General features: G+C 37.8%; 2 protein-coding genes and 2 long non-coding RNA genes across 5 annotated transcripts; 2 read left to right on the forward strand and 2 right to left on the reverse strand.

The window, feature by feature from the left end:
• LOC131336436 (stemmadenine O-acetyltransferase-like) lies at positions 1 to 1,685 on the forward strand. Its single transcript, XM_058372283.1, has one exon. The coding sequence runs from the start codon at positions 83 to 85 to the stop codon at positions 1,355 to 1,357; it is 1,275 nt and encodes a 424-aa protein (XP_058228266.1). The 5' UTR covers positions 1 to 82; the 3' UTR covers positions 1,358 to 1,685.
• A 4,132-nt stretch (positions 1,686 to 5,817) lies between these two features.
• Positions 5,818 to 13,537, reverse strand: LOC131336270 (uncharacterized). Its single transcript, XR_009202768.1, has 4 exons — positions 13,301 to 13,537; positions 9,709 to 11,576; positions 7,842 to 9,533; positions 5,818 to 6,117 (listed from the first exon to the last, which is right to left on the reverse strand). It is a non-coding gene; the product is annotated as an uncharacterized LOC131336270 (long non-coding RNA).
• Positions 13,538 to 13,865: 328 nt separating this feature from the next.
• LOC131336271 (uncharacterized) lies at positions 13,866 to 14,699 on the forward strand. Its single transcript, XR_009202769.1, has 3 exons — positions 13,866 to 13,998; positions 14,059 to 14,190; positions 14,330 to 14,699. It is a non-coding gene; the product is annotated as an uncharacterized LOC131336271 (long non-coding RNA).
• A 1,815-nt stretch (positions 14,700 to 16,514) lies between these two features.
• On the reverse strand, positions 16,515 to 19,270 carry LOC131298097 (F-box/LRR-repeat protein 13-like). Of its 2 annotated transcripts, XM_058323395.1 has the most exons (5): positions 19,001 to 19,270; positions 17,964 to 18,886; positions 17,369 to 17,521; positions 17,157 to 17,198; positions 16,515 to 17,054 (listed from the first exon to the last, which is right to left on the reverse strand). In XM_058323395.1, the coding sequence occupies exons 2-5, from the start codon at positions 18,798 to 18,800 to the stop codon at positions 16,761 to 16,763; spliced, it is 1,326 nt and encodes a 441-aa protein (XP_058179378.1). In that variant the 5' UTR covers positions 18,801 to 18,886; positions 19,001 to 19,270; the 3' UTR covers positions 16,515 to 16,760. The 2 variants fall into 2 exon arrangements, with proteins under 2 accessions (XP_058179378.1, XP_058179377.1); XM_058323394.1 differs by having other exon boundaries at positions 17,964 to 19,270.
• Positions 19,271 to 25,458: the final 6,188 nt, after the last annotated feature.

The following is a 25,458-nucleotide window of genomic DNA, read 5'->3' on the forward strand; positions in this document are numbered from 1 at the left end:
AGATTGAGAGAACATAATCCAAACACAAGCAAGCAAACAAATCCATCATCTCTTCGTCCTCAGCACACACCAGGATTATCAGATGGTACTTAAGATGGAAATCATCTCCAAGGAGTCCATCAAACCTTCCTCTAAGACGCCCGCTAGCCTCAGGACCTTTCAGCTCTCTTTGTTAGATCAAATTGTCCCACCTCTCTATGTCCCACTTATTCTTTTCTACTCACATGACAAAAGTAGTAGCAACGTCAAGCTAGCTGAGATTTCCCCTCTCCTGAAAAGATCGCTTTCGGATGCATTAGCTCTCTACTACCCATTAGCTGGAAGGATGAAAGGCGAAAGCTCAGTCGATTGCGATGATCAAGGCGTTCATTACCTAGAAGCTCGGGTTGACACCCGCCTCTCAGAAGTTATCGAATCGCCAAAAGTTGAAGTCTTAGATCAATTTGTTCCAAGCACAAGCAAAGAGAGTGATGGCGTGGTCCTAGGCATACAGTTGAACTACTTCATCTGTGGGGGTATAGCTATTGGTATATCCTTTTGCCACAAAATTGCTGATGCATGCACGTTGAGCATGTTTGTCAAGGCATGGGCAGCAACTGCGCGTGGCGACACCAATTTGGTGGCTCCGAGTTTCGTCGCGTCCTCTCTCTTCCCACCCAAAGAACCATTTGGGCTGCACATGGCCCTTGATAGCCCGAAACAGGGGGCCGACACTCGAAGGTTTTGCTTCAGTAGCTCAAAAATAGCTGCTCTGAGAGCTGAAGTCGGAGCCAGTACGGTGGTTCAACCAACCCGTGTTGAGTTGGTAACGGCAGCAATCTGGAAGTGGGCCATGGCTCGAAAAGGGCATGACCGATGCCGCCTATCAGTGGTATGTCATGCGGTGAATTTAAGGCGGAGGATGGATCCCCCTTTATCGGAATATGCCTCGGGAAACCTCCTCTGGGGAGCGTATGCATTGGGAAACAGTGAGATGGATTTCGGTGGCCTAGTGAGTAAGATGAGGGAAGCAATCGGGAAAATCGACGGTGAGTGTTTGAAAGAGTTGCAAGGGGAAAATGGACATGATACGGTTGTGAGGCATTTTCAGAAGGTAGGGGAGTGGTTCTTGGACAAGGAAGTGGATCGCTTCATGTTTAGTAGTTGGTGTAGGTTTCCAATTTACGAGTCGGATTTCGGTTGGGGCAAGCCTGTTTGGGTGAGTAGCGCAAGTATGGGCGCTCCAAACGCTATTGTGTTGATGGATTCCATGAGTGATATTGGCGGAATAGAAGCATGGATCACACTGGACGAAGTTGATATGATGAGATTTGAGCAGGAGGCCCCCAACTCCTTGCTTTTGCCTCCTATATTGTGAAACATGTATTGGACTTTCTGTCGGAATTTTCGGAATTCATGGTCAATGAATCGGGCATTCGGGGGGTCTCTTTAGGCAACCGGAAGGTCACCCGTTCATTCATCGAATTCGGACATGATATCATATATACATCGAATGTGGTGGTGTTGGCAGACAGGTTCAATTTACCAAGGCAGTCTTTGGTTATGTTCCATAGGTTGTGGTTCTAGTCGTTTAATAATTTTTTTTTCTCTTTGTTATTTTTTCAGAGATGGTAATTGTTCTTCTCTTTTCTCTTGCTAAAATAAAAATGTTACTACGATGCAATTTGTTTTAGATGTTAATGTTTCTTCTTTGTGTATTTTTGTTTCTTCTCTTTTGCGAAGACGGTAAATGTGGAGATCCAAAACGCTCCCAAAATTTTTTCCGATACAGACTAGAGATTAGAGCTTCCAACCTATGCATGACTTGAGATTGCCTAGATTTGATGGAGATCATAGGCTTATAAAATGCTAGGTTAGGGACCCTTAATCTTCCTCAAGAAACCTTATAGTTTCACTCCATCATGGAAATTTAAACTTACAAATAATGGGGATGGTGGAAAGCCAAGAGCTTTGAAACCACAACTACATACATAATGTAAGTGGGCAATCCCTTAATCACCCATGTGACTAAGTGGACCTTAAAAATATTTCTTACACATAACTCTATAAATGTGTTTTAAATGAATAAACAGTACCTTTTGTGGTAGATCCCAAAAAAAAAAAAGAGAGTACATTTTGTGAGTGTGTGCAAATTTGAGAGAGAGAAAAATGTAAAATTTGAAAATAAAAAAATGAGGTTAAAGTAATTTTCGTAAATAGTTAAAGGGGGGAGGGGGGGAGTAATTTTTGGGAAATAGTAAGAAAAAAAAAATTATTGCATATTTATTTATTAGAAAAAAAGAGTTAAAAGTTAGGAGTAATTTTTGGAAGTAAAAAGTAAAAAAAGAAGAAGAGGAGATTTAAAGTAATTTTAAAATTTTGAAATTGGGGTTAGGGCTTTGGCGGTTGTTTGTGGGGTTGAATGGTGGTGTGTGGTTGAATTTCAGAGAGAGAGAGGGAGAGAGAGAGAGAGAGAGGGGTAAAAAAATAGGGAGAGTTAAATTTATTTTTGTAAATAATAAAAAAATGGGGTTAAAATATTTTTTGATAAATAGTAAGAAAAAAAATTTATTGCATATTTATTTACTATTAAAAAAAGAAAGAGTTAAAAGTAATTTTTGAAAGTATAAAGTAAAAAGTAAGAAGAAGAAAGATGACGCCTTTTGTTTGCTCCATCCGTTACAAATGGCGGAATTGGACGGCGGAGGCCTAATTGTTAATGAAATGGTAAGTGCATGTATCTTTTTGTCATTAGTTAAAGTTTAATTATTTTTTTTAAAGTACTTGAAAGTTCAGGGGTTTTAAAAAAAAAATCCCTTTAGAAAACCCCTAAGTGATATTTATCCATTCTCAATTTCTCATAGAGTGATTCATGCCATCCTACCTAATCCAAATTGACAGCTAACAAATGAAGAGAACTCATCAAACCATCATCGCCTAGACCTTCTACCATACCAAAAAATAAAATAAAATAAAAAAATGTCATTTTATTTTTACAAATGAGCGTGAAACTAGATTACTTATTTAGTATAGTGGCGAAGTCCAAGTTGATCCACAGGGAAATAAGTGTTGTCAATTCTCAAAATTAACTTCTACATTAATACGAGCATAACATAAATGTTTTTGAGTTTTTAAATACAAAAAACATAAATTGAAATAACAAAAGGTGCATTGGAGGATAAGATAAGGTAGAGAAGGTCCTGAAATTTTGATTACACCAGCGGTTTGTAACAATAGTATTTCATGAGTTTAAGGTCTTAATCAATTCAGTCAATAATGATACGGGGCAGCAGTTACAAGCCATACTAGTATCCTCAAGAAAATAAATATAATTAATCATTGACATAGTCTATCTTGATTAGGCACGGATCGTCTTTGTATCTAAGCACGACCTGACATAATTGGTTTCGATTATTCACTAGGTAATCCAAGAATGATGAATCACTATTCACTATTTGTCTTTATTTCTACACTACACTAACCAAAATTGCCTCAACACGATCCTTCTTCTCATCATAGACTATCTCATTTCTTAACCATATATACTCCATATTTTGAAAAAACTATTGTATGATGTAGAGTTGAAATCACATAAACCAAATACCCGATCTTGAATACTCAGACAAACTCATTTCAACAAAATACAAGATATGTAACCATGTTACAAGTAATTGACAAAACGAAAAAAAAAAAAAAAACCAAAAATAAATCGCAATAATTAAAGTTACTTGGCCAGAATGTCATCTACATCCCAAGAAGAAAATAAGAGAACATCTTCTCTTTACAGATTTTTAGAACAGAGGCAGAGCCTCTGCTCCTGCGTGGAGCACTGACCCTTCCCCCCTCGAGCTTCTGCTCGAATTTTCTTCCTCATGATGATTTTCTCCACCCAATTTTATACAAGCAATTGGCCCCATAGATGGTGGAAGACAAGAGAATGTGGGAGAATTTAAATGAAAGAAATAGAACAAAATAAGTGCTCCATATATATCTTCTATTCTATAAGAGACAAAACAATTCATAAGAAGTAGGAAAAGGAAGTGACAGGTGTGCCATTGATAAAGAAAGCAACGAAAAGTAGAAAAAGGAAAAATCATTGTTGGAATACTGAGAGTTAAAAGAATAATTCTGAGAAGCTGCAGGTACAGAAAGAAATGAGGTTAAAAAGGAAAACTTGGGGTAGCAATTGGGGAGAAGAACAGAGGAAGTTGTGCACATAGTGGGGTATAATTGTTTGTAGGTGGTTTTTTTTCTTTTCTTTTTTTAAATGTCTAAAATATCCTCACAATTAACTGTTTTATTTTGTGTATTTTTTCTCTTAAGAGGGTATTTATGAGAAAGAAAAACAGATGACATGGGAGACACCAAAGTGGTGCACACCAAAATGGTGCTCTCCCTTTATATATTAGAATAGATTTACTACTCCGTACTAAATTAAGACCCACTTGCAAAATTCACTTTTACCCATCGAATTTCACTGTCTTTTTTCTCCATGTTGAGTTTTTTTTTTTTAGTATCATGCATCAGTTTTTGAAGTTTAAGAAAAAAAAAACTTTTGGGTGCAAGTATTTGATTAGTCAAAGTGAGAAAGAGAACTTATGAAGCAATTTGATGATATGATAGAAATAATTAATAAGTCATTCTTTTGTGTTTTTTTTGGTTATCATGCATCAGTTTTTCCGTCAAAATCAATGTTAAATTTAACATACATGCTCTGGGATGAATTCAATCCGTTTACTAATTCTTTTCTCCCTTCTACTTTCTCCGGTTGTTAAGTATTCTTTTAATTCAACCTGTTTAAGAGTTAAAAAAAAGTATCGCACAACTGCACTATAGAAGGTTTTTTGAGCCTGCAGCCTCTGTGCGCGTGTGCATTTTTCTATTACGCGTTTTACATTATTTCACTAGAGGCCGGGGCACACGCATTGCAAGTTGAATTTTATCAAAGTTTGATCAAATAACAAATGGGAAAGCATTTGTGCATATTTTGATCGAATTTTGCCATTTTCTGTCAAAATTTGAGTTGCACACGCATCTCATATGCCCTATCCTCTAGTTCAGATAAAGAGAGTGTGGTGGTTGGAGGATGAATGTAACAATCCGACCCAGTTGACCTACTAACTATTTGCCTAATTACGTGACTCAAAATGTTAACTTCAAGTTATACAGTAGTTGGCCGGCCTTAACTTATATATTGCTTCAACTTCTACTTACCCACCGATGTGGGACTTTATTCCCAAGTGGGTTTTCACAATCTCCCCACCTTAGCTGCGACGTCCTCGTTACATTGGCCCAACAACCTTCCTCTGATGGCCATAGTGTGACACCTAATTCTGTATAGCAGAATCAGTGTGCTCATATTAGCTAGATTCTAAAGGTGGCCCCCACCATGTAGACCAGAGTTGTGCTTTGATACTCACTTGTGTATCATGTCACATGGACGCATGTATTGGCTCTTTTTTTTTTTTTTTTGATAACTCAAGTATCCGGGCCGGCTTACATGACACATGTATTGGTATTGAGTGATGTGATCCGGGCCGGCTTACGCAACACATGTATTGGTATTGAGTGATGTGATCGTATCTCTTTCTAAGTGTCTTATTCTTATAATTCCTTGTCAAACAACACAACAGGGTAGATATTCTTAGTCTTTAATACAAGTGTTTGTTAAGTATTGCGCATCAGATGCTTGAGTATTGTTATATATTGAGCACAAATATTAGACATGCTTATTGGGCCCATGATCAAATAGACATATAGAATATATTGGCAAAAATCATCGTCAGATTGATACAGAAAAATATTAATGACTGATATCTCTCTGTGTCACGCCCTCGATTTTTGACATAAATAATAAACACTTTTAATAAATAAAGTCCTCACTGTAATACAAATAATACCCCAAAAGACCTTTCTGTTCACTGTTCTCAAATAAAATTCAATGAGTACATCCCTGGCTCGAGGCCCTAAGTTATCGAAATACCAATGTCCGAAGAAAATAATATTACAGTTCTAACAAATGTCTTTCCAAAAATACTCCTTTCGAATCAAATGCAAATAATCGCCTCTTTTATACCTTTGAAAGACATGATCAATAAGCACGATATGCACGCCATGCCAACTTCCTTATTTTTGTACCTGAAAATGATAGGGTTTGAGCATACACGTGCCCAGTAGAGAAATCTATACGCAAGTTATAGGAAAATATGATGAGTTATGCATCTAGAGTGAGAGTGTAACGACAGATAAGCCCAAGTACACAAGACTGTCAACAGTAGCACACTATGATCAGGGATTCTAGGCGACCTATATGAAGGATCTATCTGCTCATATGTCAAACAAGGACCATCAATATTCCTACATCATTCTAAGTAAATAAACAACAGCCTTAGTACCGTACATTACATCTCGTACAATTTCACAATCTTTCACATTCCACATTTCATCACCAAATCCCATTTCTCATTATCATCAGTCGCCAGAATCTCTTTCATCAACTTCATAAACCAATTTCATGTCATGTGTCTGAGCCTAAGCTCCTGCCAGGCACTTACTCGATAACGAGCCCTGAAAGCATACGATTTGAGCATACAGCTCCTGCCAGGCATTTACTCATTTAAGAGCCCTGAAATTATACGATTTGAGCATACAGCTCCTGCCAGGCATTTACTCATTTAAGAGCCCTGAAATTATACGATTTGAGCATATAGCTCCTGCCAGGCATTTACTCATTTAAGAGCCCTGAAAGATCTCTTTGTGACTATTTGTCATCACGTTCATTCCGCGTTCCACAAACATCAAATCATTCAATCGAATCCAAAAGTCATTTAATCAATTTAATCAAACAAGTACTCCTCTACCAATTAAGCACGTCACAACATTTCTTATAGTCTACGACGTTCACGGACTCCTTCACGCTACTATAGCCTTTACGACGATACTCCAACTATGCTAACGAAAAACCAATGGCCCAGATACGTTCGACGAGTCGTACGATACGATCTTTCAAGCTTAGGAATGATTGTCAAATATTCTAATTTTCAGCAGAGTAGTCCGTGTTCAAAAATTTATTAAAAATAGCATACTCAATAACTTTCAACGATTCCAACGCCAAAACATCACCAACTTACCCATCTTTAAAACTTCAAGGACCCATAACCAATAGGGTCGTTTAACCATAGCTAATCAATGAAGAACACTGCTCAGTGAGCTGCCCAGATTTTCAGATTACAAGGCAATCTTCTACAAATCACTATAAATCGAGTTCTTAATATTTTTGAGTGATTCCAGTCTCAATAGTTGTGCGATTGAACGAAGCTTAAAAGTCACGAAGGAACCCTTATCAAATCTGCACTCCAAGGGTGGTTAAACAGGGGTTTACCGAGGCTACATGAATCTGCCTGACAGATTGACATACCTCCACTCAATCGATCATAACTTTTTGTGTACTAAGAGTTTTAAGACGATTCCAGTGGCGAATGAAAGCTGACTTCGAGGTCTTCGAACCGATATAAAGTTTGCATAAAACGAACATCGGACGAGGAAGTTATGGTCGTTCGAAGTGGGCTGAAACCCAGAAAACGAGACAGATTGCAGACCAGTATTCTAGATATCACCATAAATTCAATTCTCAACGGTTTCGAGTGATTCCAGCGGCATTATAACGGGCTTTAAGTCTACTCTATTTCATACGAAGGAACCAAAATTCAATTATGAGCTTAAGGCGGCAGAAAACCCCAACAACGAAGACCCTGTTCTGCAGAATTTCGGAAATGAAAGGGATAGTCTCAAACAACGATTTTAAGCACGATCTATCAACATAATCAACATACAAACGCATAACAAGCGTAAGAAATCCCTACCTCATGGGTTTTGAGCAAAACCCAATCCGTTGACCAAGTCAACCGAGTTCTCACGTGGCCCGATCGTAATTTTTCTTGGATATTCGGAAAGCCCGCGCTCCGTAGAACAACTTTAATACTCGGGCCTTGTCCGGAATCTCACCCTAGGTGGATGAAATCGAAGAGAGAAGAGAGGAGAAAAAATTTCGGAGGAGAGGAGAGAGAGACAGTGAGCCGAAGAGTGAGGGTGAGAAATGGGAGAATTATTCTCCCCGGGAAAAAGATAAAGGTGGGGGAGGAATCCCCCGCTTCTCGCGCCACACACACACGTGCACCTCTCACATAATTACCATTATATCCTTTCACGAACACGCCACACCGTAAATCCATACCGTCTATCTCGACAAGTCATACGATTGCAAAAGAAAAATACGGTCCAAAAAAATATGGGTCTCTACATCCTACCCTCCTTAAAAATAATTTCGTCCTCGAAATTTGCTCATCCAAGTCCAACCAAGTCACAAACCACAATACCAAACCTCATACTGCCATCTCATAATAATCACATCATCCTCTCCTTTCTATGTAGACCCTCTTTTTTTTTTTTTCTGATTACTCCACGAAATCCTCACTATTATTATGGTTCTACCACTCAACACTCAATCGCAAACCACTATCATTTTATCAAATCCTCAAGTCTTCACATCTGTACAAAATTCTTAGACTCCACTTACCAACATGACAATCACATCAAAATCCAACAAACAATCTCCTTACGTTCTCTAAGTATTTCTCGAAATTTCTAGAAGGACAAATTAAGCTGCTCAGAAAAACTCGAATTCTAAACTCCAAGTTCTATCTTTTTCAATCAACATCAATCAATGAATCAAACCTTTACTCACCAATCCAAAGAACCTCAAATAATCTCCATTGGAATAAAACTAATAAGCCTCGAATTCTAAACCACATAATAACTCATCACCCATTGCTCAGCTATAAACATCCACTCATAATGGTCAAACTGCCTATACTTCAATCTATTGATCTTTCTCTCGACTTTAAGAATAAACACACCTCACAACTTATTCAATTCTATTGATTCTGCTAATAATTGTCAACACAACCAAACACATATAAACAAAACCGCTAGCCACAATCACCAACTCACACCTCTGGCTACCCATATAACTCTTTTACCAACTCGGCTTAAACCCCATCTACTTTTTCGTCCATTCAACATTCCAACATAACCAATAGTCTAGCAATACTCCACATTCCCTAGCCCGCTGAGAATCGCCACTGGTTTCTATTTTCGGAAACTTAAACTCACTTCTATGGTAATGCGTCCCTTCTACATAACTTTTCACAACACACATTAAAACCGTTCTAGTAAAATATCAATCCACTATTTTCCTTAAACCCAATTCTCCAAACATCGTTACTGCTACTCAGGAAAGGCATACACTCGTAGCAACTACCCACATAAGCATCACTGTTTATTCTACATCGTATACTAAAAGCAAATTTCTCGCATTGAGATTACATAATAAATCAAACATGTAGGTTAAAGCTAAACAACAGCACATTTCATTCACGAAATATTTCAACAACCCACGGTACAATTTAGTAGCTTACACAACACCAAACACATCCACGCATTAATAGACTCACTCAGTATCCAGCAGACTCACCAACTCACAAAGTATCCACAGACTCACAAAGTATCCAACAGATTCACCAAGTATCCACAGACTCACAAAGTATCCAACGGATTCACCAAGTATCCACGGACTCACAAAGTATCCAACGGATTCACCAAGTATCCACGGACTCACAAAGTATCCAACGGATTCACCAAGTATCCACGGACTCGCAAAGTATCCAATACTTCACATTTCATGGCTCTAGAAAGCCCAATGGTAATCTCGTTCTTTTCAACTTCATCATACCTTTCACATGTTCTGTTCACCCATCAATCTCAAATACTCTCGTCAATTAGTCTACTCAAGTCACATGTTTCCCATTTTCACAATCTCAAATATCACATAACAAATACACAACATCAATATTAATCATTTCTCTATCAACTTTACAATCACATGGCATTTCATCACCCAAATACCTACACAATGTGTGCAATAGTTGCACTAACGAACTTCCAAAACTATTGATTATCTCGATACCAAAATTTAAACACCAATACAAGCACAAACAAATTTACAAACTCCTTCCTAAATACCAACAAGACTAGAGGGTTGCAAATAGCATGTCTATACTTCTCATCACATTCTAAGATTCCAACTACTTCTCACCTAAGAATCAATTCTCTCACACCAATATCTTTTAACAGTTCCGCTCACCACAAGTTTCACAGCTCACAAATTTCTTCTTTCAACTAAGTAGTCATAACGACATCAATTTTCCTCAAAGATATTTACCACAATTGTACTCAACCTCAATAATATCAACCGCACTATTCTCATCACCATCACTGCTATCACTACCACTATTTAAACATTAGTCCTTCTCAAATCTATCACCTCAAGTCTTCTTCCCTTTTTTTTTTTTTTACCATCCTATCAAAACGACACCACCACGACATTCACCTCAACAATGAAGACTACGACACCATAGCACATCATTTTTCTACGAAATTCCTACGTAGAGTCATCTATCTCAAGCCTAGAGATCTAACACCTATACACAATCCTAGTGTCCAATTGACTTTCCGAGACTTCCATCTAGAAGGAGCGGTGATCAAGCGCCTCTTCCAATCGGATCTCATCGGTAGTCGCCTGGGTGTCCAGGAGACACATACTGTATCTAGACACCCTACCTATAACCCTCATATTCTTATCTCAACTTTAGATACTTATATCTCGTATGTAGGTTCGACTTGCCCTACCTATGCTTATATTAACTGTCTCAATAACTACAACTACAGTAACCAACCACAGTTATCACCACAACACGACTTTACCTTCCAAACACATTCAAGACACGCACTAACTCAATTCCCAATGCATATATTATTCACCTTATACTTATACCTTACACAGTTTATCTCACATAGGCTTAACTGAACACATTTGAAACTTAACACATAATCCAAACAATTCAATTAAAAACACATTTAACACTCATCTCATAAGTCATATCAACATTCCATCCCTTTTATCACATGCTATCTTATATTTTGCTTCACACGTCAATATAGCCACAATCACTACAATGAGGTCCAAGCCTCCAACTTCCCAATGCAGGTCAACAACTCAATGTCACTCTACCATAATACAAAATGCGACACCTCAATAATGTACCGACTCATTCATGCAAGCATACTTGTGTTTTGAAAAAAAATATGCAACGAATTTTGAACCCATGAGACTAAAAGTCTCCCCACGGTCTCTAGGTATTCTAAACATATGCTCTGATACCAAGTTGTCACGCCCTCGATTTTTGACATAAATAATAAACACTTTTAATAAATAAAGTCCTCACTGTAATACAAATAATACCCCAAAAGACCTTTCTGTTCACTGTTCTCAAATAAAATTCAATGAGTACATCCCTGGCTCGAGGCCCTAAGTTATCGAAATACCAATGTCCGAAGAAAATAATATTACAGTTCTAACAAATGTCTTTCCAAAAATACTCCTTTCGAATCAAATGCAAATAATCGCCTCTTTTATACCTTTGAAAGACATGATCAATAAGCACGATATGCACGCCATGCCAACTTCCTTATTTTTGTACCTGAAAATGATAGGGTTTGAGCATACACGTGCCCAGTAGAGAAATCTATACGCAAGTTATAGGAAAATATGATGAGTTATGCATCTAGAGTGAGAGTGTAACGACAGATAAGCCCAAGTACACAAGACTGTCAACAGTAGCACACTATGATCAGGGATTCTAGGCGACCTATATGAAGGATCTATCTGCTCATATGTCAAACAAGGACCATCAATATTCCTACATCATTCTAAGTAAATAAACAACAGCCTTAGTACCGTACATTACATCTCGTACAATTTCACAATCTTTCACATTCCACATTTCATCACCAAATCCCATTTCTCATTATCATCAGTCGCCAGAATCTCTTTCATCAACTTCATAAACCAATTTCATGTCATGTGTCTGAGCCTAAGCTCCTGCCAGGCACTTACTCGATAACGAGCCCTGAAAGCATACGATTTGAGCATACAGCTCCTGCCAGGCATTTACTCATTTAAGAGCCCTGAAATTATACGATTTGAGCATACAGCTCCTGCCAGGCATTTACTCATTTAAGAGCCCTGAAATTATACGATTTGAGCATATAGCTCCTGCCAGGCATTTACTCATTTAAGAGCCCTGAAAGATCTCTTTGTGACTATTTGTCATCACGTTCATTCCGCGTTCCACAAACATCAAATCATTCAATCGAATCCAAAAGTCATTTAATCAATTTAATCAAACAAGTACTCCTCTACCAATTAAGCACGTCACAACATTTCTTATAGTCTACGACGTTCACGGACTCCTTCACGCTACTATAGCCTTTACGACGATACTCCAACTATGCTAACGAAAAACCAATGGCCCAGATACGTTCGACGAGTCGTACGATACGATCTTTCAAGCTTAGGAATGATTGTCAAATATTCTAATTTTCAGCAGAGTAGTCCGTGTTCAAAAATTTATTAAAAATAGCATACTCAATAACTTTCAACGATTCCAACGCCAAAACATCACCAACTTACCCATCTTTAAAACTTCAAGGACCCATAACCAATAGGGTCGTTTAACCATAGCTAATCAATGAAGAACACTGCTCAGTGAGCTGCCCAGATTTTCAGATTACAAGGCAATCTTCTACAAATCACTATAAATCGAGTTCTTAATATTTTTGAGTGATTCCAGTCTCAATAGTTGTGCGATTGAACGAAGCTTAAAAGTCACGAAGGAACCCTTATCAAATCTGCACTCCAAGGGTGGTTAAACAGGGGTTTACCGAGGCTACATGAATCTGCCTGACAGATTGACATACCTCCACTCAATCGATCATAACTTTTTGTGTACTAAGAGTTTTAAGACGATTCCAGTGGCGAATGAAAGCTGACTTCGAGGTCTTCGAACCGATATAAAGTTTGCATAAAACGAACATCGGACGAGGAAGTTATGGTCGTTCGAAGTGGGCTGAAACCCAGAAAACGAGACAGATTGCAGACCAGTATTCTAGATATCACCATAAATTCAATTCTCAACGGTTTCGAGTGATTCCAGCGGCATTATAACGGGCTTTAAGTCTACTCTATTTCATACGAAGGAACCAAAATTCAATTATGAGCTTAAGGCGGCAGAAAACCCCAACAACGAAGACCCTGTTCTGCAGAATTTCGGAAATGAAAGGGATAGTCTCAAACAACGATTTTAAGCACGATCTATCAACATAATCAACATACAAACGCATAACAAGCGTAAGAAATCCCTACCTCATGGGTTTTGAGCAAAACCCAATCCGTTGACCAAGTCAACCGAGTTCTCACGTGGCCCGATCGTAATTTTTCTTGGATATTCGGAAAGCCCGCGCTCCGTAGAACAACTTTAATACTCGGGCCTTGTCCGGAATCTCACCCTAGGTGGATGAAATCGAAGAGAGAAGAGAGGAGAAAAAATTTCGGAGGAGAGGAGAGAGAGACAGTGAGCCGAAGAGTGAGGGTGAGAAATGGGAGAATTATTCTCCCCGGGAAAAAGATAAAGGTGGGGGAGGAATCCCCCGCTTCTCGCGCCACACACACACGTGCACCTCTCACATAATTACCATTATATCCTTTCACGAACACGCCACACCGTAAATCCATACCGTCTATCTCGACAAGTCATACGATTGCAAAAGAAAAATACGGTCCAAAAAAATATGGGTCTCTACACTCTGCAGGTTTGGGAATTTGATCAGGATCACCAAAGATGGCTCGCAGTTGCTGAGTTAGCTTTACCTGAGGAAAAGGGCAATCCGATTTATGCGGTTGCTTAGGCACCAAATATTTTCAGGTAACATTGGGTCCATCTTTTGATACAAGTTTATTTCGTATGTGGCACATGTAAAAATAACCTCATGCCTGCGATTCCGGCCTTTTGAAATACTAAATATTTTCAGGGCAATGTTTTGCTTGAGCATACCATGATTCTAGTTCTGATTGTTACTGGTTCCTTAAAAAAAAGAAACAAGCTAGAAGCACCATTATTTGAGATGACTCTTATCTTGGGTTGATATTTCTTTTTTAGGCCATATGAGGTAATAGCAACTAGGACTCACAAGCGAATTGCAATATGGCACCTTAGATTCAACCCCAATCTTGATGGAAAGCTCTAAACGGAAAAGGTTACATTGCTCTCTGGTCTTGAAGAGCTCTCTTTTCTTAATTTCTTTTTTATAGTTGCTTAAAAAAGGGTCGCGTATAATGTAGGGGAGGATGTGCTTGTTGAATCGTCCCTTACAAATATTATATTTCCGTGATCAGGTTTGGAAGATGGAGTTGAACATCAGTGGAATGACACTAGCAACCACTGGAGGTGATGGCGGGTGAGTTTGTGACAGTCTAACTTAAAAGGCGTTTGTCTACATGCCACAGCGACATGGAAGGAGATGAATCCGTGAAGCCTCTGAAACACAAAGACAAGAAAGAATAGTGCTCCCACCTAATGCCATCAAGCAATCTTAGCAAAATAGACATCAAGGCAAATCTTTTGGTGTGAATAATTTGCAAGTTACCACTATGTCAATCTTAAATGCATAGGCATCATCTAGCATATGTACAAATCTTTTGCTTTAGCTACTGAACTTTGAAATTATTCAAGTACTTGTAAATTTTTATAAATCACTTTTGCGCACAGTTTTGCCTTCAAATAATCCTATTTTAGATATTCCACGGGCACAAAATCTTCATGCGAGCATGATGGCCAAAACCTAGTCTAACCTAATAATAAAAGAACATTGAAAGGTTTTGGACACTTTTCAATTTGGACCAATTTGCCCATTGATTTTGCCCTATTTACCTTCCAGTCCTCACCCCACCAAACCGCCATCACCCCACCGAACCGCCATCACCCCTTTCGGCCACCACTCCGCCCGACGCCACCACTATCGCAGCCACCTCGAAACCCCACCACCGCAACTCCCTCACTCCATCAGCGTTTTTAAAAAAAAAAAACAGCCGCGGGGTTTCACACCCGCGTTGCCGCCGAGGGCCCAGCCGGAGTGTCGCTGGACGCCACCTAGAGATTTTGGAACCACCACAGCAATCTACGGACACCGTGCAACACTTACCCGAGCTTCGAATCGCGTTTGAGGTAGTTTTTCGGAAACCCGAAACCTTAATCTCTATTTTAATGGAAATAGGACCAAAACTTAATATTTGATGTAGATGGTAACCTGAATTTAATTTATTAATTAATGTTTAGTCCAGTTTTCATTAACTTTTAGTCCTATTTGTATTGAAAAGTTTTTGGCAGGCCTTGCATTAAATTGGATGGTTTTTGATTATTGCGTAGATAATAAGTTATGGTGGATTGTGGTATTGAAATTCATGTGTACGTGAAGAATTATGCGATTAATAAATTTATCGAAATAATCGTAGTTTATGTAGTAATTATATAATAATTAAATAGGATTTGGATTTAAAATGTAAATGAGGAGATATTTTCTTTTAGCAAAAAAAAAAAAAAAAGTTACTACTTATAAGCTAATCTCAAAATATATTATTGGCCATATTAGTCTCATATCACCTCATTATACAGATCTAATATTAAACATTTATTGTATTTTGTTTTAAAAAAATATAAAGTTAAGTAAATACTAAATTTAGTAATATGCACTTTCGAATAAAAATTAGTTTGGAAAATCTATGGATAATAATATGATAGTTAAAGATAATATTTTAAATAGAAAAATAGTGGAAATGTTTTGTATATTCTAAATGTGAGAAATAGACTTAATTTTAAATGTAGTAATTAATTATTTGACTAAATATTTATTTTGTGATAATAAAGAAATAGAATAAATGATTTCGAGAATACTATATAAGTTGATATTATTAGTTTGGTAAAAGAAAAGGGAAAATATTATTTTTTAAGATAATGATTTTATTCAAGCCGTCGTATGCTTATTTTGACTAATTCGTCAATTAATATTTAATAAATTAGAATATTGTTATGTCAGTTATTGTATTTGTGAGTTTTATATGCTGTTGATTATTACATGGATTATTTTAATTTGAATTATTACGTAAACGTAGAAATTGGACAATAGGTACCCTGGGGTTATTCGTGGCCAAATTGAAACAGAATAGACGTTAATAAAGCAATTGTCACAAAAGTAAGAAGTGATTGGAGATTGTGCGTTGTGTCATGGTTGGAAATTATTGGGAGAAAAAGAATCTTGATGGAGGAGAATTGTAGAAACTATTAAATACAAAATAAATTCATGAAAGACTACATGTGATTATGTGTTGAGATTGTTTTATAATTTTGTGTTATTTCATTAAAATTGCAAATTGTGGTATATAAAAGCACTTCCACGGGCACGAAATCTTCGTGCTTACACGACGGCAAAAACCTAGTTTATTAAAGACAAATAACGTAATCCAAATCAACAAATTTCTAGATCAAGAAGTTGATAGTGAGGGAGATAGGACTGATGACGGGATAAGTTGCCATAAACATCACTATCAGATGCAAATAAAAGAAATCATCAGATCCTCATGAAGGTAATACTAGTACTAGTACCTTTTCTTTCTTTCTTTTTTGGTGCAAGAGAAATGCCTAGTACTACCTCATAAACTACTACAAAACTTCTCACAATACCAATAGTGAATACTTGCACGTGAGCAGGACATGCAATCGTGACGAATAGTTTCAAAGTCGATCAAATCTTTAGCTGACAATTTCTAAACATTAATATATCACTAATTTAGTTCCTGCGGGTAGTTTCCTTTCCAGCTGCTTGGCACGTTCTCTAGCAGCATCCTCACCCTTTTTCCTCGATTCTTGAAACACTGACCTTATCAAGAGAGTAGGATGTCCAGGATCAATGATCATCTTGTCAAGCGACACGGCCTTCTCAAGCAAGTACACGGCAAGCTCCATGTCAGCCGCATTACCAACCCACCCCACAATTTCTACCACTTCGAGGCTTTCAAATCGCCCACTTGTAACCTCCTTTCGCTTTCCTCCCAAACAGGCAATATCCTGCCACATAAAGCAACAGATTAGCGTCATCCTCTTTCTTTTTGGATAAGGAAACCAAAACACTACATTACATAAATCTCTTAAATTCTTCTCAAAACGTACAGCTTTCTGCGTGTTCCATATTGAAGCCTGGAAAAAGCGTATCTGCCCAAGAAGAAAAGACATCGTGTCATCGAGCATGTTCAAAATCGTCTGGCAAGAGTCATGTTTTGTCCGTGTTAGACATGGACACGTGGTGATGAGGTGTCTATGCTTCTTAGATGTGAAATTACAATCATCTAAAATGGAAAGCATTGTCAAGTAAGTAGATTTACCTTCAGCACAAGTTTATACAAGCAAGGAGATACGTCTATCAAGTGAGATACGAAAAGGATGCTTTTGTCTGCATATGCCCCAATTTTTAATTCCAACTGCTTGAGATTGCGAAATTTAGGTAAGGTTTTCGGGACGAAAGAACTTAGGTCCCCCTAAACATGTTCAGCAACACAAAATAATTAGCTCCATATGAAGTAAAGAGAATAAAAAAGTGAAACACTAATGCTCTAGTGACCACATTTTGGGTGCCATGTAAGGTGTCAATGTACTGGTAGAATGTGCCCCATTTATCCTGTAGTAAAGCACATTCTACAAACAAAAATGCTACTCACACAACAATCCAAACACAACCTCTCACATACATGTGGACCCCACACACACTACTATGTGAGGGCCCCACATGTATATGTGTGTGTGGGGGGGGGGGGCGGCCACATGAATTTATGTGAGAGATTGTGTTTGGTGTTGTCTGTGTAGCATTATTGTTCTACAAATGCAATGGTGACACCTCACACGGTATCCAAACTTTGTCCCCGAACATGGTCATCGTAGCATTGTTGAAAGTGAAAAAAACCAACTACCACACATACGAACCAAACAATCCAGATCCAGCACGAGCGTCTCTAGCTGAGGGACTACCTTTGAAAGATCGTGAAAGTTTGTCGAAACTACACTCTCACAGTAATGGCCCCCCATGGATAACTCAGAGAGCATGGGAACATTCTTAAGAGGATTGCATAAATTTGGACCAAAGAACTCAAATGATACCAGATTCGTAGCCGAAATCTCCACATTCCGCAAATTAGAACAGAAGCTAAGCTCCAAATACTTTATCATGAAAGGACCAGCTATTATTACATTAACCAGAGACGGTGAGTACGACACAGATAATTCTTCAAGCAACGGACAATTAGATAACAAATGAGTGAGAATATCCTCACTCAAATCCACTGATTTCAATCGGAGGGCAGTCAAGGTATTTAAACTTGAAACACCAATAGGGCTCAATGGAAAAGTGTAATAATTGAGGCTCTGCCGACTACCAGAATATACCGTCAGGTCCAATTCAAGCTTTTGAACTCTCCTTTCTATTGCAAAGTTAACCCATCTATCAAGAATACATGCAAAATCCTTATCCAAATCAAAGCACACCCTAAACTCCTTTATGGTTTGTCCCTGATAAAAATTCAAGACCTGATCAACCCACTTTACGTATTTGGCCCTTTCAGTCTCCAACGGCATTGTCCTCATCGCTTTTATCATGCGCAACATTGTCTTTGAACCATCAAAATTCAGACTACCCGTAAAAAGCTTCCATGAATTTATCCACCTCCGAGAAAGGACACTAGTGCTTCCTGCTTCTTTTATTGGCAGGAGGGACAAGATAATACTCACAATTTCATCTGGCAATGCACTAACCCGATCCACCATGTTATGTCCTTCCCGCCAAACTAATTAGTGCAAACAAAAAAGCTATTCACTTAGTGGTGTCACCCTGTTTCCAAACGGATCAAGCACTAGCAAAACAGAGAAAATAAAAGAAACATAGAATAACATTGGAATTAGAAAGAATGCATTCTTTTATATATATAAAAAATTTAATTAAAGAGAATTTTAGTTGTGCTGCATACGTAGTGCCACATGCCTTGCTTTCTATATTATTTATGCTACAGTTTTTATACGGATGAATGGTGCACGGAAAGGCCAAAACAATTATCACAATGGCGTCACTGCCTTGCAACTGTGAAGCTATGTTACGCGGACTCGCCATTTTTGGTGGAGTACCCGTGTCGACCCGACCCGACCCGACCCGGGTACGGGTGAGAGATTCGTACGGGATCCGGTTGAAAAAATCTGGACACGTGAACTTTGTGCAGGTTTGGTTGATCGAGGAAGAAGAAGAAGAGAACAAGAGGGAGAAGAAGAAGAAAGGAAGAGGAAAAAGGAGTAGTACCGGGAGACATAGGCGTGGAAGACGATAGTTGTGGAAGACGATCATGGAAGCATGTGGAAGAAGACAATCGAAGAAGAACGTGGCTGTTTTTTCTCCTTTTATGATTTAGGGTTTATTTTATCCTTTTGGGCTGCCAATTGGGCTTGTTAGGTTGTATAATGTACCTATTTATTCTTTTTGGGCCACTATTGGGCTTATACATTTGGGCGATTAAGTTGGTTCCATAATTTTTTATGGGCTTCTATTATCATTTTATCACAAAACAAAGAATCCATAAATAGATTTTCTAATATTTTAGATATTAAATTATAAATAATAGTAATACATTAATTAAAAAAATAAATTCGACGAAACCCGTATCCAAATTTCGATACATATCCCCGAATCCTCTATTTTCAACTTTGAGATGTTCGACCCTTAGATATGTACCTGCACCCGATTCCTATACCCGAGTCCGAGCAACATAGCTGTGAAGTATAAACCATAAATGTTACATGAAAGAGAAGACCACCAACTTCAACTAATTATTAAGTTTATGAAGTGGTTGTATGAACTTGCAAAGGAAGAACAATTATTCACCTTCTATGCTACAAAGGGAAAAGAAAGAGCCTTTTGTTCTATGATTTACTCCAGTAAATGTGTACTAAATATCCTATTCACAATGCTCATCGCCTCCTCTAGCCCCTTGAATTCACATGAAAAATAAAAGCATAGATGGACGATATTTACAGTAACAACGATACGTAGAACATACATAAATAGACATTTGTTTGAGAATGTATCTACATTCCAACATCTGTGACAGGTTACAAAAAGCTATAACTGGAATGAGCAAACGCCAAGGATGGCTTTCTAGTTATGACCCTTTGATGAGAGATATAGTGAAAGCCCATTATCAACTCTACTTGGATGCAAGAAAACAAGCTAGAATTGGAATTTTTAAACAGCAATTGGGAAAAGATCAGGCAGGCTCAACCCCACATCTATGTGACAGGCCAACTCTCTTCATTTCCGATCATCATACTTTTTCCGCCTGGCCATCTATTTTACATGAACTCAAGTGTAGATGTTGGGTGCGAGTATGTGTCTAAGTATCAGAGTCATTCAAATTTCATTTCAAGGATATAGGAATACACCGTAATATTTAAAATCCGAAATATGTAACTTCCATTTTTTAGAATCTTAAATGGTGTTTACTAGTTGTCTTTAGACCTTTTCATGCATGTTATAGGAAAATATGAAGTAGACATGTCCTACACGGATCTCATTCCCTCATCCAATATATAACTAATAAACCACAACTACACTCAGTGACATTTCTCAGGTTTGCAACCAATGGCTATTACCATTCCTCGCCCTATTGAGAAAACTAAGCCTTTTACCTCATAGATGTAAAAAGGGACTAGCCAAAAAATTAATCCGATTGTGTGAGGGATAAGCCAAAGTAAAGCCTCTAACAACGAAACCAAAAAAAATGATTAGCCAAAGCAAACCCTCAAATAACCCATAATAAAGGAATCAATCTTTTACAGCCGCAATGGCAATTAGACCAAGAGAAACACAACAAATATCAAAATAATATAACCAGCACATCTTCAACCTCATTACAGAACATCAATATCAGCAACCAATTGCACAAATTTATAAACATTCTTAATACCTACTAATATTTGTTTGATTCTCGTGTTCAACTTTAGGGACGCAGCAGCTATGGACTACATTCTTGAGAACAGTCTAGTTTTATTCACTCTGTTTCTTGGTTTTTTTTCCTTCTACAGAAAACCTATATGTATCGACCAACTCCCCACATAAAACGTACCGAGGGCCGCGCCGGGCCGTCTCTGGCCATCGGACGGCTGATCGGAGCCGTCCAAAAATTCTCAAAAAAAAAACCGAGCGGGGGGACATATACATACGCGAAAAAAAGGGTGTTTGATCTAACACACCCAACACCCTACATACATTGGATGCCATTAATTCTCGAGTTGACCCCTCGGTTTTTTTTTTTTAGAATTTTTGGACGGCTCGGATCGACTGTCCGGTGGCCAGAGACGGCCGGCGCGGCCATCTACATATAGTAGGACTCATAAAAATTGTTCCAAAAAAAAACGTAAGAATACCAGCATAAACGCAAACATACACGGAGAGAGAGACATAGAGACATCGAGAGAGACAGAGAAAGATCTAGAGAGAAAGAGAGAGAAAAATCGAAACACACCTGCCGGTCGGAGAATCGATGAAGGTGTTTGTTCTTTCAGGGACTTTGCAAGCTCTTTGGGAAGGGGGGGGGGGGGGGGGAGGGGGCGGCGGCTTGGGGCGCTTTGTTGCCGAATGAGGATGTTGGGGTGGGGGGGGGGGTCGGTCGGGGAAGAGCGCCGAATGAGGATGTTACTTGGAGGTTGGGTGTTACTTGGACGCTGAACCTGCAGCGCCCAAAAAGGCCTGGAAACTGCAGCCCCCAAAACGACGTCGTTTTGGGGGCAAGTTACAGGCGGCCGAGGCAGGAGAAGGAAAAATGGAAAACCTGAGGGGAGGAAAATTATTCAGTGCTTTTGCCTCCACCAATTCTTATAAGCCCGCATCTTATTTTATGTTCCCAACAATCAATCTCTCGCCCAAACCCACTTCCTCTTTCTTTCTTTCTTTCTCCATTATTCTCTCAAAGCTCTCCCCTCCAGAAAATAGTTCACCGATTGTGTCCATTTTTAAGACCTTGAAGATGATTTTCGTCTATTTTTGGCTACATCAAGTTAGAACATCGGAATAAAGAACAAATTCATCCAAAAAAAGGCTGGATCGTTCACATTTAAACAGTCAAACAGTAGTCTAGATTGATTGTGGGAAGAATTTGTAATTATATGATTGGATGTTTTATGAGGTTATTTTGTTGATACTGCACATAATTTGTAGAGAGAGAGAGAGATTGAGAGAATGGGTCTTCCACTCTGTTTCTTAGATGCCATTCTTGAAACTTGGGAGTTGAGAAATTAAAAGAGGAACAGAGGGGAATGAGAAAACAGACAGATTTTTGTGGGTTTGGTGATTGGGTTTCAGGGAAATGCATGTGTTCGGGGGGGAGAGAAAGAGATTTAAGGATAAAAGAAGATGCGGGCTTACAAGAATTGTGGAAGGCAAAAGCACTGTATAATTTTCCTCCCCTTCACGTTTTCCACTCTTCCTCCTCCTGCCTTGGCTGCGTGTAACTTGCCCCCAAAACGACGTCGTTTTGGGGGATTGCAGTTTCCAGCCCTTTTTGGGTACTGCAGAGACTCGGCGTCCGTGTTACCTGGGGTGCTTTGTTGCCGAATGAAGCCATCAAAATAAAACAAAGGGCAAATTATAGTTACCCCCTCTAACTAACCCTCACATACACTTATCTCCCTCTAACTTTTTTTTTTGGCACTTAACCCCCTCAAACTAACTGAACTTCAAACGGTCATAACTTCAAACGGTCATAACTTCTTCGTCCAAAATCGAAAATATGCAAATTATATATCGATTTCGAGGTCTTGAAGTCATCTTTCTAATGACACCAAAATCACATCACGATTCAAAGCACATAGAAAGTTATGATCAAAAGAGTAAGGGCTGGTAGACAGAAAGACCGTTTTGATCATAACTTTCTGTGTGCTTTGAATCATGATGTGATTTTAGTGTCATTAGAAAGCTGACTTCAAGACCTCGAAATCGATATATAATTTGCATATTTTCGATTTTGGACGAAGAAGTTATGACCGTTTGAAGTTATGACCGTTTGAATTTCAGTTAATTTGAGGGGGTTAAGTGCCAAAAAAAAAGTTAGAGGTGGGTAAGTGTACACTAGGGTTAGTTAGAGGGGGGTAACTATAATTTGCCCTAAAACAAATCATCCTAAGTTCTAAGAAAAAAAAATTAAGTGTTTTAAGTTTAAATCAGTGAGAAGATTTTATTTTTCTGATCATTTTATTCTAAAGAGTCATAATTAAATTTTGACTATACGGCTCTCGTTAATTAGTTCTAAGAAAGTCGTAGAACCAAATATCTCTTAGGGTTAACTAACGAGAGCCCGCCCTAGAGCCAAAATTTAATTATGACTCTTTAGAATAAAATGATCAGAAAAATAAAATTTTCCCACCGATTCAAACGGATTAAAATTTGGAACACTTAATTTTTTAACTATATTTTTAATATATAAATTGTCTAAAGAGGTATACGTTGAAAAATTAATATATAAAAAATTAAGTGCTCTAATTTTCAATCCATTTAAACCGGTACGAAGATCGTATTTGTAACAACCCTGATTTTTGGTAAATAAAAATTTCGTTAAAAATTTGAATTTTTATTACTTGGATTACTTTTGAAATCCCTTTTTAATTTCTAAAAATCCGTCATAATTAGATTTTAGCCCTTTAAAAATTCATTTCTTGATTACAAGTCCTACTTGGCCAATATAGTTAGTTTCTAACCAATTAGTTGGAAAAACCTAATTACCAATTCATCTAGTTACTTTCTCCTAACCCTAGATGAGCCTTTTGAACCTTCTTGAATCTTTTGAACCTTTCAAACCCTAATAAAACCTTTTGGACCTAGGTTATTATTATAGACACACACACACACACACACACACACACACACACACACACACACACACACACACATATATATATATATATATATATATATATGACTAGTCAATCAAGTTATATTTGTCATCTTGGATCTTTACCCATTGGACGATAAAAGTTAGAAAAACTTTTATTCATTGGACAATAGACTTTCTATTAAAAAAATATCTATGTTAGATTGTTAAGTACAAATATATAGCTATATATAGGTATATATACACATGCCTAAAAGGATATATAAGCATTATTTAAGTAGATATTACTTCACTCCATTAACAATCGGTCAATAACTACTAGGGAAAATATTATCCCTTGGATAATAAAGTCAATCTTCCAACAAGTATTAGGATTTACTAAATAAATCATTTCCTAGATTTTCCACGTGATGATATACTTATATATATATATATGTGTGTGTGTGTGTGTGTGTGTGTGTGTGTACCTAGTAGATTTAATACCTTAGATTTCCTAAGTACATAATCTAGTATTATAATGAAGCATGTGTCAGTTTGGACTATTTTAATAAAAGATTTTGATTTTATAATTTTTTATTGGATACTTGGAAGTCTTACTAGATTTCATAGTACTATTATATATATACTTGGACGTGTGTGTGTGTGTGTATATATATAATAAGATCGCGTGTTTAATAGAATTGTTTATTAAGAAAATCTTGGCATAGGAAATCTTAAAAGATTATATAGTACCTTAAGTACATTCTTATATATATTACTTGTACATAGAAATGTGTGTGTATATATATGTGTGTGTGTGTGTGTGAGAGAGAGAGAGATAGAGAGATAAAAAGCCGAGAGGAGAGAGGGAAAGGGAGGCCGAGAGAGAGAATGAGGGAGAGATTGGAGAGAGATTTGGAAAGATATGGGAGAGATTTGGAGGGTACCATAACATGATCTTCCTACATACTTTCATTGTCCTTATATATTTACCTATTCACTCAATTTTTGAACCATCACTCTTTCTCCATCAAATCTTTCCAAATCAAATCCAAAGTATTAAATCTAGCCATGCAAGCCTAGAACTAGGTAGAAAAGTGCAAGCAACTCTTGATCTTTCAACCAAAGCATGATAAAAATCCAAGATAGGAGAGAGAGAGAGAGAGAGAGAGAGAGAGAGAGAGAGAGAGAGAGAGAGATTCGGATGAGAGAGGGGAGGAAGGAGCCTTGGCCTATAAATAGCAAGTCATTCCAAGTCATTTCTTATACCTTCACTCCTTACTCCAACTTCTCTCTATAATTTTTAAGTTTCTTTTGTTCCAAAATTCAAGTTTCTTAAGTTTTTTTGAAGTTCTTAAGAGTTACTACCAAACCACCTCCAAAAACCACCCCTAAATCTTTTAAGTAGCCTATTTTAGTTAGCAAAATTGTTTCGAGGAAGAGAAAATCTAACTCTCTTCCTTTCGAAGCACTTCGGAGCCGTTACGCCGCCGATTCGAAAAACCGACAACCAATTCTCAAAACCGACCAACCGCCAAGAAGTAAGGTAGAGTCCCATATACGCTATCTCTAAGTAT

The sequence above is a fragment of the Rhododendron vialii genome, chromosome 8a (genome assembly GCF_030253575.1).
Source record: "Rhododendron vialii isolate Sample 1 chromosome 8a, ASM3025357v1".
NCBI lineage: Eukaryota > Viridiplantae > Streptophyta > Magnoliopsida > Ericales > Ericaceae > Rhododendron > Rhododendron vialii.

What these genes read in the sequence shown, in the direction of transcription:
- LOC131336436 (XM_058372283.1), top strand. Translation starts at nt 83, where the DNA reads ATGGTACTTAAGATGGAAATCATCTCCAAGGAGTCCATCAAACCTTCC.
- LOC131298097 (XM_058323395.1), bottom strand. Translation starts at nt 18,800, where the DNA reads ATGGTGGATCGGGTTAGTGCATTGCCAGATGAAATTGTGAGTATTATC. An exon ending in TGTATAAACTTGTGCTGAAG is followed by an intron (nt 17,199 to 17,368) that starts GTAAATCTACTT and finishes CTTCTTGGGCAG; the next exon opens with ATACGCTTTTTCCAGGCTTC. An exon ending in TATGGAACACGCAGAAAGCT is followed by an intron (nt 17,055 to 17,156) that starts GTACGTTTTGAG and finishes TTTATGTGGCAG; the next exon opens with GATATTGCCTGTTTGGGAGG.